This window comes from Bemisia tabaci, chromosome 7 (assembly GCF_918797505.1).
Source record: "Bemisia tabaci chromosome 7, PGI_BMITA_v3".
NCBI classification, from domain to species: Eukaryota; Metazoa; Arthropoda; class Insecta; order Hemiptera; family Aleyrodidae; genus Bemisia; species Bemisia tabaci.
In genome coordinates, this window is record NC_092799.1 from 18,836,833 (window position 1) to 18,853,846 (window position 17,014).

The following is a 17,014-nucleotide window of genomic DNA, read 5'->3' on the forward strand; positions in this document are numbered from 1 at the left end:
CACAGTTTTGCTTCCGTCCAGTAATGTGGCGCCGTTTTGAATTGCTCGCACAGCCATTGTGGATCTCCGAACTATTTTTCATCAGGAAAAGGTGAGTGGCTCTCCTCGTCGTCGGACAATCAAGAAGCTAGAAACAGGATGACGTCACGATTTAACGGTCACGTTCGCAATCACTCACGTTCCGAGACGGTTTTACGGGTCAAATCGAACGACCAGAGCGGAGAGAAACGCTTGTTTGTCGATGAGCGTTAACCAGGCGGTGTTTCTCTAAAAAGAATCAAGTGACATCGACTGTTGCCAAATTCCCAGGAAAAAATTATTCTTTTGTAAGAGAGCGGTAATATTGATTCTCTTGAATAGTCCAGAGGATCATGCAGCTTTGCATTTTAACGAAAATTCAATGAAATTTTAAAAAAAATCGGTAAAAACGTTCTCTCTAAAAAAATAAAACGTCCAATAAGATAAGGCAACAGCTGACGTCATCTGGTGCCTTTCAGAAAAATACTGCCCAACTGTTGACCGTAGACGAGAGTCAAACGGACGTATTTCTGCCAAACAACACTATGTGCATTTAGACATGAGCCCTGAGACCCATAAGGATATACGCACAACAGGGCTCACGTCATAATGCACATAGTTCCGTTTGGCAGAAGTACGTTCAAATAAAGACTCGCACGATCCACCGTTGAAGCGTTGAACGCCTCACGTTTGCGTCGCGATTTGGTGAGGCAAACGTTGCTACTTTTCACGTCGCGTTTACCAAGTTTCTACAGCCTTCCATGAGATAATTTGGGGATTTCTTGCAAAAATGGCAACTTTCAGTGGTACAGAAGCTGCACAGGAGGGCTGCCCCTTGCTGGGGCGCTCCGCTGGGTTCTGACCAGGCGGACGCGTGGAACATCCATCCCGCCAGCAAAAAGCATTGTCATACGCGAGGAAAAACAGATCACGCTGTATCAATACGAATATTAGCGTGTAAGCTGCAAATTAAGCCGAAATTGTTCGACTATGTGGACAATTACACTAGAGAGCACGTCAAACTTGGTCAAAATCATATCGAACTTAATAAATTAACCTCTTCATTTTTTTCTCACTTCGTGGCTTTTGAGAGCTTAGGTGATAAACAAACGGTGCCTTTCACTTTGAACCTGCCGTTAAACGTATCGTCACCTCCTGGCCAAAGTATCACAAGCGCCATGTGACGTTTAAAAATTTCCGCCGCCATTTTATTTTTTTACAAAAAAATTGTTCAACAAAGCTGTCCGAAAATTTCACTGAATTTTCTTTGTGCTCCCGATCAAATTCAGTGAAATTTTCAAATAGACTCAACCATCAATTTCTCTGTAAAGAAACAAAATGGCGGTGGAAATGTTTAAACGTCGCATATGGAGCTTGTGATACTTTGGCCGGAAGGTGGCGATATTACACTGGTATTACATTACAATTTGGTGCTGTAGAGACTCGATGGTGTTTACTCGTGTTGAACAAATTTTTTGGGAAAGCCCTGTCAACACTACTAGCAAAAGGTCACGGAACTTGGCACGAAAGTCAAGTTTCGTAAACCTATCTCTAATGGACAAGGCCTTCCATTCATAAGAAATGAACGAAAAAATTATGAAAGAACAAACACAAAATTTGGTTGAATGATTTTAACTTCCGCCGCCGCGCCGACCGCACCGTGTTTGGCGCAATGCGTGAAGTATTCACGCAGTCTTGTAGGCGCTATGAATTTCCCGCTGACCGCACCTTGTTTGGCGCACTGCGTGAAGTATTCACGCAGTCTAGTAGGCGCTATGCGTTTCACGCTGATCGCACTGTGTTGGCCGCAATGCGTGAGGTATTCATACATTCTAGTAGGCGCTATCTGTTTCACGCTGTCCGCAATGACCGCACTGTGTTTGATGCAATGCGTGAAGTATTCGTGCAGTCTTGTAGGCGCTAATATGTGTTACATGCCGATTGCCGCGCCGAGGGCTTCTCCTTTTCATCTCAAGTCCTCGTCATCATTTCTCCCTAAGTCGCCCCTAGGTTCATGGCCAATTGCGTGTTTGGTTTCTCTCTTAACTCGACTAATTAAAGGTGCTGTCTCTTGTATCACTGAAAGACGACAAAATTAGAAATTACTATACTCTCAGGAAATGAGAGATTTTGTCTCCTTTTCTCGTTTGTAATTTTGTTTTTATGAATCCGATTTTTTTTTGTCATGGGAACGGAGTTCCCCATGATATTACAATCGTTCCGTTGCTTTCGCTATGGGATTCCCTATACCTCTGCGACCTTGAGCGTTTCGCCCAGTCTCCGATTTTTGGTTGATTTTCCGATGTATCAAAAACCGTTGTATTTTTTAGCCAATCATGTCTCTACGTCAAGTTGTGTTGATTGCTAAAATTCGCTTTCAGCGAGTTTTTTTCCAACTTGAGATGTCGTGTCTGACTGGTAAATCTGCGCAGATCCACGAAGTTCCGTTTTTAGGCAAATTCTTTTTTTTGGGAGGTTCTGATTGGTTATTTTTCGCCATCAGTTTTCTGTTCGTTGGTGCAAAAGATCGCCTACCTCGTTGCTCTTGAGAAGCCGCCATTATCCCACCTCAAATTTTACAAATAGAAATAAAGAAATTATAACTATTGTGCAAGGTGGAAAACTGCTCTGGAGGACCCGTTACGGATATATGAGCCAAAATCGGAACTCGATTGATTGATTTATTCCATGAATACAGAAATATTGCCTCAGCTTACTGCCGCAATGGCAAATGACTGCTGATATGAACCTTGAGACACATGATAGCATAGGCAAACAATGTCTCACAGAGAAAGGCGCTTAGCTCATTTCTCCAGAAGCTACGAAGACGCGAATCGCCGAATCGCTCAAGGACAACTCTTGTGATAAGTCCCGCCCATCGTCCGAGTCTTTTAAATGCTATATTTTCCCATCCTTTTGCCTATCTGTGATAGCCTAGTCGACTGAGGCGCCCCATATTTTTGATAAGGTGCGGGCAATAGGTGATCGGGAGTTCGATACCCGGCGATGGGAGATAATTTTTAATGGTTGTATTGAATGTTTTAGACCAATCATCAAAAAATAATTAATACTAGATGATAAATGTACGAACATTTTCTCGTGAGTTAATATGTTAAACAAAAATACTGGAATATACCTCCTTCATATAATCAGCCACTTGTTGCCCCAAATTAATGACGTTATTTTCTTTTTTCAATAAAGTTAATTTGCATTCAACGTTCGTAAGTTAAGCAAAAAGTACCTATTGATACAAATAGAAAGACATGAAAATAGTATGCTAACATTTCAGTTGTTTTTTTTTTTTTTTTATTTATTTTTTGTTTTTTTGTTTTTTCAATAAAACAAATTGACTGGGACTAGAATCATCGTATCTCTGAAGACAAAAGCTAAGTTTTTTGATACAGAAATACTAATATATTCATCCTTTATATAATCAGGGAGATGTTGACCCAAATATTGATGTATATTTTCTCTGTTCGCCCAAATTAATGATGGTATTTTCTTTTTTCAATAAAATTAATTTACATTCCACGTTCTTAAAGCAATATTTTCTCCAAAATTCAGCAAAAAATAACAATATATACCTACGCAAAATGTAAATAAATAAATAAAGCAATGACATGAAAGTAGTATAGGTAGTACACATCTAACATTTCGGTTACATCTATTTGAATGAAAAAATGGCAACTTAGGAAGCACATAGGTCACTTATCGACGGTGAAACTACCAAACCACGTATCTCGGTTTGCGACGTCGCAGACTTCCTGTCATACTTTATTTTTTAAATGAAAAGCTACTTAACGTCCAGTCTTGAAAATTTCCCTGATTTTTCCTCTTCGTGCGGAGAAAATTCTGTGAAAATTTCAAGGAATGATATGGATTTGGTCTACTTCAAAAAAATAAAATGTGAGCGGAGATTTTTAAACACCGCAAACGAGATACGGTTTGGTAGTTTCACCGTCGTTATGATGCGTATTCGGGCATATGCGTAGAGTAAAAATATCATACTTTACGCCGAAAAAACGAAACTGAAAGTTAAATGCGTTAACTTCCAAAAACCATACATAATCCAACGAAAATAAATAATTGGTAAATAACAGCTTTCTTGTATGCAAAGAAAAAAAATTAAAAATGTTAAAAAAGAGATGTCGACACAAAATTACATAGCCCCTTCAATTCTGAAGATACTACAAGCGAACTGTACCTACCTTAAAATTTTCATATCCCAGAAGCAAAAGTTCCCATGACGAATATTGCTATCGCTAGCGATTGCAAAAACCAACTTGTTTGTACCTACACTTGAAAAAATTGCAAATTTTTGCCGCCCCCTAGATTTGCCGCCATGGGCCGCGGCCGATGTGGCCACCCCCTTAATCCGGCTCTGGGAGGAACGCGGGAGCCACACCCGGAACTTTCGGCCTTGGAGTCCGGAACGGACGGTATATCTGTGGATTTCGGAAGTCGGAGTTTACTTTTGTAGTGTAGCATTTTTTCCAGTGCATAGAGCTTTCGATAAAGTTTATCTCATTTATTTTTAAGTAAGCCATTTGTGAAGGCGCTTTAAGATGAGAGAATATGCATTCAATCAGTTAGATCTGAGTTTAACAGCGCAGCCGGCAAGAAAATGTGAAAGAAGGATCTGCATTTGTAAGTATGAATTACGAATCTAAGTTCAAACGATAGGTCACAGAAAATTGTACGTTTGGCATTGCCGTAAAATTTGTTCACTCGCGTCAGCCTAAATTCCTTGGATGATACTATTCTGAGCTAGAAATATAATTTGCAAGAAGAACAGTAAATCACGTTCAAAAGCTCAAAAATGCATTTTCAGTCGGAAAAAGTTCAATTACAATTCAAGTGCGAAGACAAGGCTTGACATTTAATGAATTAAATGTGCTTCCCGAACCGTCTTTAGGGCCTAATTTCATTTTGATTTGATTCGGGTATTAATTGAAAACAACGAGCAAATGGAATACTAAAGTATGAAGGGTAGTATAGGAACGATATTACGTTCGAACGGCAATAAACTAAAGAGCTGCAAAAGCAAAACGGTGTGCGTATACGCAGTCAGTCACAATGTAGATTGCGAATCACATGCTGTATGTATTTCGTGCGGGAAAATGAGGAAAACAAGCAAATGAGTGTAGGCCACTGAGAATTATCACATATTTATATGCGCTCTCGTATCGCATATAGCGCATAAAGTATCACTAAAACAAGCGAGAAGGGTTAGTTCCATGCTGGGCGAGTCGTATTTTTCTCGCAACCAACTGACTTTCTAATATTCTTATTTCATGCCGTAGAATCGATCTAGATTGCTTTCTCTCCCTGCCTCAGACGCAACACTGAGACTATTTATTTAAACCAGAAGTAATCAATCTCTTACGTTAAATGTAAATCCAATTAATAAATTTTATTTTTAGTGGTGCGTATGGCGCGGTAATAGCATAAAGCATGTCATTCGAATGGATCTCGTTATATTATACCTTGATGCTCTGTGATATTTATCCATCAAAATATGAGCCTGTAATACGTGAAACTAACACACCCTTGCAGTTAATTGAATTTTTGAGGAGTGATTGAACCGTTTCGTTAAAAAAAAAGATGTGATCACATTTTTTGGGGGGATTTACTGTTTTACTCTTTCTTTTTGGAGGGAGGAGGGCCTTTTCAATAGAAGCAGTCGCTGAAATTATCGAAAATTGTTATCCAAAGTTCATTTCCAGGACACCAAACGCCACCAGGATTACCATAAGAAAAGAGGCATCAGGTCATAGAGTAAAAAAAGGAGGTGGTCGCATCTTGAGGTTTGTGACGCAGTCCCCCTTCTCTCCCACGATTGTGATCCCGTGTCAACGTACAATACGGCGGCGATATTCTATCGAAATCCGAAATTCGAGGTATGAAACGTGGACCATAACGTCCATTTTTTGGCTTAAATAAACGCATAACAGAATTTCAAACACATCATATGAAATGACTTTTTTCCATAGACGACATTATTTCCAAGAAAATCGATGATATAAAAACCATCCGCTCCGCAACTTACGTCATCGACAAAATCCAAAATCCCCGAAATGCGACCAGCTTTTTTTTTTCTCGATGCCATTAGGTACTTTCTTCCAAACACCTGTTCCATAAACACTTATTCTTCGTGTTTGAGCCGCAAAGTGACAACGCCGAAGGAATTGATACTCGATTATTGACTGAACATATCCTTGGCTCACTTCAGGACCCGATGACAATAGCTGGAAAGCTAATGCATCGACATAACACAGAATCCCGAACTTACTCTTGAGAAAAAAAGAAGAAAAAGCGGGGAGGAATGATGAAACAAAGGAGGATTAATTAAAAGCTGCATGATACCTGGCTGGGAGCCGCAAGCTCAACATTCAACACTCAACACCCGCTCGCGTATCACACAACACAAGGGCCGGGGCACTTCCGTCATGGAAAAAGATAGCCTTTGTTCTCTCGTTGATTCATAATTGAGGGCCCGGGTGCAAAAAACGCGCATCTGCAGTCCGAAACGCGCGGGAGGATCGGGATTTTTGCATTTAATGGCTCAATTGGAGGCCGGGGCAACCGGCTCTTTGTTCCTTAATATTAATTTCTGTGCCGTAATCCCTTGCCCCGGCTTTCAGTGTCTCTCCTCTGTCTAATTCTGAACTTTGTCCCGAGATTAAGCCTTGCCAATAATCAAGTCGGTGCCTTATCCTTCCGTTCTGAGCAAGAACCGCGTATCTTACCATGGGATTTTCGTTGGCGTTGCGTGGTTCCTGCTTAGCACGATGGTATCCTCTGCCTCGACGCGACCTCCTATTCAAAGTTTGACACAATTTTGACGAATTTAATAGCATCGCGGTTATGTATCGTCGAACATTCGATACCTCATTGTGCTCGTCTTGGATCTTACCTCCATCGGGAGAATGAGCTGTTATTGTGCTCACGATTGTTAATGAATGTATGAAATTGAAGCTCCGAGTTAGGAAAGGATTATATGAGCTCATAAAATGCACGTGGCTGTGAAACAGCCTTGATGAACTTTAGCGGATGCTTTCGATTGATCTGGAGGGATTTTATAATTTTTATCGTTGTTTCACGATCAATCAATGTTTCTCGTCATAAATATTCAGGAAAATGTTATAATATATAAATGTCATAATGATATGAATTTCGACAAACAATGGAAGTATAATATAACTTTTTGCGTTTTTCTTTTAAATAAAAAACTCGAAATGTTATGAAACGTTTTGATATTGAAGTATTTTGCACAATTTCAGCGGTTCCAAAAAAAAAAAAGGTTAGAAATTAATGTAGAACTTTTCCAACATTTCCGACTTAGGGGTCATCAATATTTTATACCCTCAGTCAAAAAAACCCTTATATTATACTCTATAATATAAAATCATAAAGTAATGCGTAATAACGCATAACGCTTGAGGCGCGAAGCGTTTTGGGGTGTTGGACCGTGAAGCGGTTAGAGGCCGTACTCCCTTGTTTCATACTTGAAAGAATTCCAAGAAGTTTCATAATATAATTCCTGTCGGATCACAATTATTAAGTTGTAGTCTTAGTTTACTTTTCTATGTCGCGTTCAAATCTCCACCTGCGATATAAGAATTGATTGATTTGGGAGAGATGTCATGAAGGATAAAAAAAAAAAAAAAAAAATAACAAAAATCAAAATAAAAGTGGAACATTCAATAATGTAAATGATACCAAAAACCCTTATTCGGTGTATGTAATATTAAGTTTCAGTTCTGTAAATAGAGTTTTCAGACTTTGATAAAAAAAAACATCTGGCTTCAGTAGAAAATATTTATCAGTGGCACTCTCGATAGATTCAATTAAAGAGAATTTAAGAGAGCTCAACCGAATTGCTCAGCACAAAATAAAAAAGAAAGTAATTTTATTTCTATGTTTTCCCCCTCAAAATCTCACACTAATTTGTTTAACCCAAAACCAAGATTTTAATGATATCTTTTGATAGTGAGCATACCATGTTTCCTTAAGTTCATTCTCATTTGAGGGGCTTGGAGGCCAAGGCGCATAAGTGTGATAAAATTGAGATATTCATGAACTCGACGAAAACTAGTTTGGAAGTATATTCTGTGGAAAATTCACAAGTAAAATCCAGCTTTAAAGCATCAAAAAGTGAGTTTAAACTTCCTTTCCGCCATCAGACTCCATGTAATTTTGAAACTCGAAACACGTATTTCTCTAAATGGCAAAAACTGCAATCATGCGCCTCGTACTCCAAACCCCTCATTTGCAATTTAGTTGAGAAATGAACACAGAAAAAGACGCTTGAAAAAAAAACAAATGCACATGCGAAAATTTCGGATGTTGAACATTTCCTGTAAGTTGCTTGAGAAAATCCTAAAAGCATATTTTGATTCTCCGATAAGCATGAGACTGTCGAGAGCCGAGAGTCTCCCCACATGGGAGGGCTGGGGGCGCGGGGAAGCTGTTACGATTCCAAAATCAAATTTATCTTTCCCTCGCTTTACAAGTTGCAAGTTTATAGCAACAAATAACTACTATCATCCAACAGGGAGTTCTCGATCCTCTGCAATTGCAATAAATTACCCGGCCGAGGCTCAGCTCTCCGTATTTCCCTACTTTTTCTTCTTCTTCCATTTCGCATTTTTATATTTTTCATTCACCATTTCCTCCCGAGAGATTTTCAAAACACGAGGAAAAATTTAATTTATATCGCCGAGAAATATATGAGACTAAAATAGTCACACACGCTAGTTTGCACTTACATTGTACAATGGGGCGCGCAAATTAAATTTATGGTGGGAAATTTTCCCTTGGATAAAATGAGGATTTGTGTTGTAGATAAAGTCGAGAGGGCTTGATGGTGATGCGTAAAAAATGGCGGGAATGTATGCGATGTAATGATATGAATTAACTGTGTCTCAATCATTACTTGGGCCGTGCCGGTTTCAGAGCGTGGTTGTTATTTTTCTTCGTGCATATGACCTTTTTTATGACGCTTGTACACAATCTCGGTCAGACATGTCTCCCATTTTTGGGAAATGGAGGACAAGGCGCTTAAGTGCAGTTTTTGCTACTTCGAGAAATACGTGCTTGAGGTTTCGCAATTACATGGATCCTTATGGCGGAAACTTTTTGATGCTTAAAAATTGGAATTTGGACGCGAATTTTTCACAGACTATCCTCTGAGAAGTTTTCCTTGAAATCATTAAAATCTTAATTTTTTTAAAAACTGCACTCATGCGCCTTGTCTTGCAAGCCCCTCATTTGTATTATTCACTTTTTTAAACATGAATTTCTTTGTGTAGCTGATAGGCTCGAGAATTCTTAGATGAAATATTTTTCATCCAATTTGTTTATACTTTTTGGAATGAAAGAGCAGTATATTTTCGTAGTTACAATCATCAGCTCCCTCGTAGTTAGGTGGTTTCTTTAATTTACTATGTCTGTATCATTTGGACTTATTCTTTTAATCGCTGAGCATTACTTTTTAAAAAAAAAATATGTCTATGGATGGAACGGCAAACCGGCTTACGGGTACATGTAACTGTACATTAGGTACTGATTGTTCATAACTGATTTCATAGCAGACAAAACGCGAATCTCAGCTTGCCGCGACGTTGGAATTCTTCTGCCATATTTGATTTTTCTATGCTAAACCAAAGCATATCATTATTTGAAAATTTCAATGATACGTCAATATTCTGTCAAAATTTTGGGCAATAATGCTAGTTCATTATCCTTTTTTTTTTTTAAAAAAAAAGAGAAAAAAAATCGGAAGCTGGGGCGAAAATTTTGAAACACATCAACTTTTAGTTTCGCCATCGATACGTCATACTCATAAACAATTTTACGCTCCTCGAGTCCTCGGTGAACTTTGTGCAGGTTAATTTTATAACAATATAAAAAATCAGGAAAAAGACAAAGATTAAGGAGACTTTTGAGATCCCATCATTTTTATTCCGTGTATAAAGACACAGTTAATCTGATTGCCACATTGGGTCCTCTAAGCCAAGAGTGACTCGCAGTAATGGGATTTATTTTACGATTCAGTCTCCTTGAAGGTCATGGGAAAAAAGTTTCACCTGTTATGAAGAGACCATTCGGGTGCCCTTTCTTCCTGATGACAGCGGTTGATCAATATATCATAAACACAAACAAAGCCAGCGTTGGCGGAATAAAGAGGAGTTTTATAAGACAAACTGGATTTCGAAAAGGTGAAAAACTTACACGGAGCGGTGGCAGACGATTCTCAGACGTTTATCAGGTATTATAATTCATCAATTATTGATTCGACGGAGAGTCGCGTAGGCCTAGGTGGATCATATTCAATCAAAACGAACTATCGCCACTGTGACCTAAGCTCTGGGACGCATAAGAGTGTAGCACGGCAGAGTTTATTTCACAATAAAGATATGTCCTTTTGATATAAATTCGTGCAGTTCACATGTGCAGGCTCGCTTGATTTATTTTGTTATGAGTCATTAAACTCAAGAGTGTTCGCTGTTCACGTCGCCGTTGTCTCCGAGGCGGCGTGAGTTGTGAGTTGCGACTTATATTATGCCCCGGCCAAAACCGCCTATCTGCATGGGGATTCCGTGTCAGTTGCGCGATTCCGGCTTAGCGGGGATGGTATTTCTACCTGCGCGGAGCAACCTGTTCGTCCGAACCTGCTTTCGGGATTGGGACTCACTCCGGCCGACTCGAAAAATGTCATGCAAGACTCATTGAGCAACGAAGATTTTTACGCCTTCCTCTGAGATTTCTCATTTTCATATTTTATGTGTCGTGGGCAAATTGGACGTATATCTGCCGAGCGGAACCATGTGCATGAATACTTGAGCCCTGAGACCCGTAAGAATATATGCATAACAGGGCTCGCGTCATAATGTACATGGTACCGTTTGACAAAACACGTCCGATTGTAAAACCGAGGCGCCTACGCTGATGAATAGTCAATATTTTGAGTCCCCTGACAATAGTGCAGTAGACATGGCTTATACGATAAACTATACGGTAAAATGTCCCGAGTAATACGAAAAAAAAAATTTAAGGACTCATTTCGGTTCGTCTCCTCTAGACAAAATTAAATGTATTAAAAGAGGGGCTGGGAAGATAAGGCGCATAAGTGCAGTTTTCGAAAAAAAATTGAGATATTATTGGTAGAACTAGACCCGATGCATATTCTGTGAAAAATTCGCCCCCAAATTCCAATTTTTCAGTATCAAAAAGTCAGATTAAACTTTCTCTCCGCCATGAGGATCCATGTAATATCGAAACACGTATTTCTCGAAATAGCAAAAACTGCACAATTATGCGGCTTGTCCTCCAAGTCAGAATGTAAGAATCTCGGGGTGAAATTCGGCGTCCATCCTTCATCCGGAGTTCTTATAGCACCCAAAAACCCGAGTGATATAATTGCGGAGCGAAATTCGTTCTTTATACAGAGTGACTTGCACTCTTATGGAGCGGGATCTACTCTTTTGACGGATGCTTTTTGGGCGCTGCGCACAAGCAGGGGTGACAGTACACCGAATTTCATTCCGAGATTTAAACCAGTGCGGGAATTGTGAAACGTTGCAATAAAGTTCCACATTTTTCGAGTAAGCTAGAAAAGTCAAGATTTTTTGATTTTGGGGTTTTCCTCGTGGTTTGTAGGGAGGTAAATTTGGATTCTCGCATGAGATCCTCCATAAGTGAGAGATCTGTCGACAAAATAGGTTCCGCTCTCAAAACTACATAAAAACACCAAATGACTAGACCAAGTGTCCATCGTGGTTAATCATCTTTCGCAAAATTAAAATACGACGGGAAATCTGCAACATCGCAAAGTGAGTTGCGTAACTTTGCACTTTCGTCGTAGATATACTCAAATAACGGGGATAGATGCTACTATTCAATGGAAAAGGGTCGTCCTTAAGCGCGGCACGAAGTCGAAGTCAAGGCCACTGACCAGATGTCTCATTTCGCCTTCAATTTTGACGATACTTCAAGCACATCCATGAGGCACGAATAGTGGTATCAAAGCTCCGTGAGCGAGTTCGAGAGCCTTGTTCTGTTGTTATTCTCTGATTTCGTCGCTTGGCTGATATAAGGGCGTAACTACACATTGAGATGAGCCCGAAAAAGCATTGAAATATACGGGAGACAATTCATTACAGAGTGTATAGGTACACCCTTATGTCAAGGAGGCGACGATTTTTCTCATCTCAACGATCCTCTAGGGGTGTTTCATGATAATTTCACTTGTCTGGGAGTTTATATCTTGAATATCACAGTCGTCTAGGAATTTACCGTTTTAGGATGGTCAGTCTGTGCACAAACGCGTGCATTTCGACGGCGTAAGTCCGCAACCGCACGTACCTCGTTTGGGGTGTCTGAAAATATCTGGCTCCATGTTATTTTTTTAAAGGAGAACAAATTAACATGAGTCCTTGAAGTTTTTGCAGAATTTTCTTCGCACAGAGAAAAAAAATCACAGCAGTTTTAAATAATTGCTGTCGAGTAGTTTTCCGTTTAAAAAACTAACAATAAGTATGACAGGAAGTCTGGGACGTCGCAAATCGAGATACGCGGTTGCGGACTTACACCGTCGATCAGTGGCGTGGCGTGCTTTTCGATCTATCGATATTCCCTCATTTGAAGCTGTGGTAAAAAATCGATTATTAAGGTGTTCGCTGCGAACACCCTGTCTATCGATACTTTTCCATAGGTTTAAATGGCCCATCAATCGATGTATCGCAAAGTACGCCACGCCACTGCCGTCGATGTTCTTTTAGGGGTGTTTCCTTTAAAAATGTTATATTTTGTCAATCTTTGGTGTCTATCAGTCTATGTTCTGACCAAGAGAAAAAAATTTGAGACACAATAAAATGAACCGCACATTAAAAGTCACCATCGAACCTTCATCAAATATCACTCGAATTCACCTGAAAACGCGAGGTTCCCACGGGGCAGAAGGAGAAACAAAAAGCGGAGATTAAAGCAGGAGAGTTAAGAATCTGCGAAGTATTTATTTGTCAGTCTTATAAGCGCGTAAAACGGTGCTTGCCCTAAATAGGGCTAAAAGGCACCGCTTTAGGCGTAACCGGAAGTGATAAGAATGGCCCTGGGATGCTGGGGTCTGCTTTTGTGAGGGATCTCCCTTCGTTCGGCGAGTCTGGAAGTTACAGCTCGGGGTCTGTTCATAACGAGATAATAACAGGGTAATGCATTTAACTTCCGAGAGCAAGGTTGTGCTTCTATGCAAGTAAATTCACGCGGGGTTTGCGCCGTGTCGGCTCCGAGCAAGTCATACTCTCGGTACAGGTATCTCCTCTCTGAAAATCTACTATATTTAGACGCATTAAAACTCTCTACGACATAGCGTTATGAATTCGTGACAACGTACTTTCGGGGTTTTTAAAAATTGGATCTTTCCCATGTGCCATGCTTTTGCAAAATTTAATTAGATTTTTCCTTTTGTGGAAAAATTATTTTCTCAGCTTTAAAATTTTGAAAAAGAATTGGTACTATATTTTTTATGCAAGTCACAAAATAGATTGGTGTCCCCTAGAATCTGAGATCCAAATTAATGCATGCCATAGAGGGTTAAATCAACTGATTTTTTGTTGCTCTGCTGGATATTTAATTCATTGGTACAAAAAAAATTAGGATGAATTAAAAATTTGCAGGTTTCTGAAAATTGACGAATTTTGTGTTTAAGTGGAAACCACTGGGTGAACTTAACACAATGATAAATATAACACTTTTTTCTAATAAATTGAACAATTATTTGAGGAGATAATAAGACCCAAGGACCTGTTCTGCTTAGAGTCCCTTTATACCCAGAGTTAAGACAACTCGATTATCAGCTGACTGGCAGCCGGCCTTGGCTGGCCATGGAGGCCGAAACGAGTGCACCCGAACGAAGGATATTGAGGGATAAGGATCAGGAATATCCTGCGATGTCTGTCACACAAAAACATCATCAACAAATTGATCAATTAAAAAGAAAGTGAGATTGGTTTGTGAAACATTTCTTAATCTATTTTCATTTTGGACCGATGGAAATAACAATTTACTCTTGATAAACCACAAATAGGTAATATTTTCATTATTCTTGTTCACATTCTAGGTACCGCCATCTTGGTGCACTCGTTTTGGCCTCCATGAGCGAGAACCAATCAGAATTGGATTTTTTTTTAGGCCACTTTCAGTCCAACCCTGGCCCAACCAAAAGTGAGTTGTCTTAACTCTGGGTATAAAGGGACTCTAGTTCTGCTAAAATGCATGCGTTTAAATGAAAAATACCGCCAAATGAAGTCACTAGGCGATTAATTTTTTCACTTTTAAAACTATTTTTATACTATTTCACATGACAGAAAAAAAATTATAAAAAATAGTGCAAAATCAGCTCTTTAAGCACTCTCAGACGAGGCAATGAAACATCTGCGTGCAAATTCTCCATTTACCCACGATCAGCCTGCAGTTCATCTTTTAATGTCTAATTTTTTCTCAGATTTGGAAGTAAAAATTGCAATTTTCGATTGTAATCATTGTGTTTTAAAGAGGGAAAAATTGCATTTTTCACCACTAGTGTAACCGAATAGGAGCATCAAAGTTGCGGTGAGTTTTTACAAACTCTAAATAAATTTGAAAACACTGATAAGTATTGGGATGAAAAATACTGTCATTCAAATTTATTTGATGAATTTTGCGTAAACCACGGGATCTTCCTTGGCAAATGTTTCCGAAAAGTCACTGTTACACGGTTCATTACACGGAGATTTTATATGCATATAATGGACGTATTTCCTTCACAGTAAGAGCAGGGCCGGATTAAGGGGGTGGCCCCATACGCCGCGGCCCATGGCGGCAAATCTATAGGGGGCGGCAAATTTTGCAATTTTTTTAAATGTAGGTATAAAAAAAATCGGATTTAGAAAAAAAATTACAAACGAGAAAAGGCGACCAAATCTCTCATTTCCTACAAGACTCCTTACAAGACTGCACGAATACTTCACGCATTGCATCAAACACAGTGCGGTTATTGTGGTCAGCGTGAAACGGATAGCGCCTACAAGAATGAATGAATACTTCACGCATTGCGCCAAACAGTGCGGTCAGCGTGAAACGCACAGCGCCTACGAGACAACGTGAATACTTCACGCATTGCGCCAAACACGGTGCGGTCGGCGCGGCGCGGCGGCGGAAGTTAAAATCATTCAACCCAATTTTGTGTTTGTTCTATCATAATTTTTTCGGTCATTTCTTATGAATGGAAGGCCTTGTCCATTAGAGATAGGTTAACTTGACTTTCGCGCAAAGTTCCGTGACCTTTTGCTAGAAGTAATGACAGGGCTTTCCCAAAAAATGTGTTCAACACGAGTAAACGCGTCTTATGCACCCCTCCCCCGCCGGCACGTTCACTTGATGGTTTTTATTGATGTTTCAAAACGAATGAGAAGGGGGCGGCAAAATGCAGGCAGCCCATGGGCGGCAAGTAGGAAAATCCGGCCCTGGTTCCGCCGGCCACCAAACCCGGAGCAATCGAAACTTTGGCGCCGGCATCCGGGACTTTCGACCTCTGAGCCCGGAACGGACGGTATCTCTATGCAGCCTTTAACTTTTTAATTTTTTTTCAGTGCAAAGATATCACGTGTTCGGGAGACATCGTCGCTTGGCTGACAAAAAGGCGTAACTACACTTAAAGCTGAGCCCGGAAAAGCATTGAGTTTTATGGACTACAGGGTTCATCGTCAAACATAGTTTCGTCCTTAAGTCAAGAGGCCGACGATATAGTACCTAGTTTTGCTCCGTGCACACAATAAATTTTCCAACTGAGCATAGTTTGATTGTGCACTATGAGTAATGCGTACCAAACATAACTACATGAATCTTTTCATCTCCTTAATTTGCTTTCACCGAACTACTTTCGGTGAACTACTTTACGAACTACCCGGTGCTGCAATGGGGGATTCATACTGAAAAAAAATTTACGGTCTACGGCTACATAGACCTACCGTCCGTTCCGGGCACAAAAGCCGAAAGTTCAGGGGTGCTGGAGCTACGGCTTCGATTGCTCCGGATGCTACGCCCGGAACTTTCGGTCTCAGAGCCCAGAACGTGGACGGTACGTCTATATAGCCCGTAAATACAGCTTCCACAGCCAAAGTATTTTTTTTCAGTGTACCAATAATGAGAATATAATCTATAATAGTGTATTTTCTTCGGAAAATACACTAAAAATCCATGTTCGTTCAACCTTAAAATATAGCAACGTCCGGACACCACTCGATGGATCCAAAAATTATGGTGCCGCGTTATAGCCCATCGCTATTCATTCATAGTCGTTCGACAGGACCGAAACCGGTCCAAAATGTCATTGAGTTCAAGATTTGAGGTTAGGTAAGCGGAGACGCGTGTACCCACGGATCCAAAGCCCCAATAACAGGAAGTCGTATTTTTGACTGGACGTCTTTATTCCAGATCGCGACTCAACAAATATGCACGCGATTCTCATTCATATTTCCGAAGCAGCGTTGCCGAGTCCAGCGCCTGGATTAATAATCCTCCATGCTGCGTATGTCTCATCTGGCAACGTGGCCCACCTGCATTGTTTCGCCGAGCATCCAGGAATGAAAATCTGATATCACGAGGGCAGATCTGTCGTGCTAAGGAGGAACGCCGTATGAGGCTTCGGATGTTGTCAAATTTCCTCTTAAAAAGTATCAATTTTTTAAGAGAGTAAGAAATATTTGGACCGCGTTTAACAGAAAGGAACCAAGCTACATCAGCCATTGCCAAATTTAATGAGGCAATTTAATTTTTTACGAGAGAAAGTCTGTGTGGATTTCTTTGAAAATTTTGAGGGAATTAGCTTCGTACTATGGAGAAAATGCACCGAAATCTGCACGAAAATCTGCGCAACCGTTTTCATGTAAAAAATTAAATTGCCCGATTAAAGTTGGCAACAGCTGATGTGGCTTGGTTCCTTTCTGTTGAACAC

At 40.1% G+C, this 17,014-nt stretch overlaps 1 protein-coding gene across 1 annotated transcript in view; it reads right to left on the reverse strand.

Moving 5' to 3' along the window:
- The window catches only part of LOC109029698 (uncharacterized), a 34,461-nt gene extending 26,789 nt beyond the window's left edge, over window positions 1-7,672 (reverse strand). Inside the window, exon 1 of the mRNA XM_019040279.2 lies at window positions 1-7,672. Coding sequence (XP_018895824.1) covers window positions 1-82 — 82 coding nt within the window. The 5' untranslated portion in view covers window positions 83-7,672.
- Window positions 7,673-17,014: the final 9,342 nt, after the last annotated feature.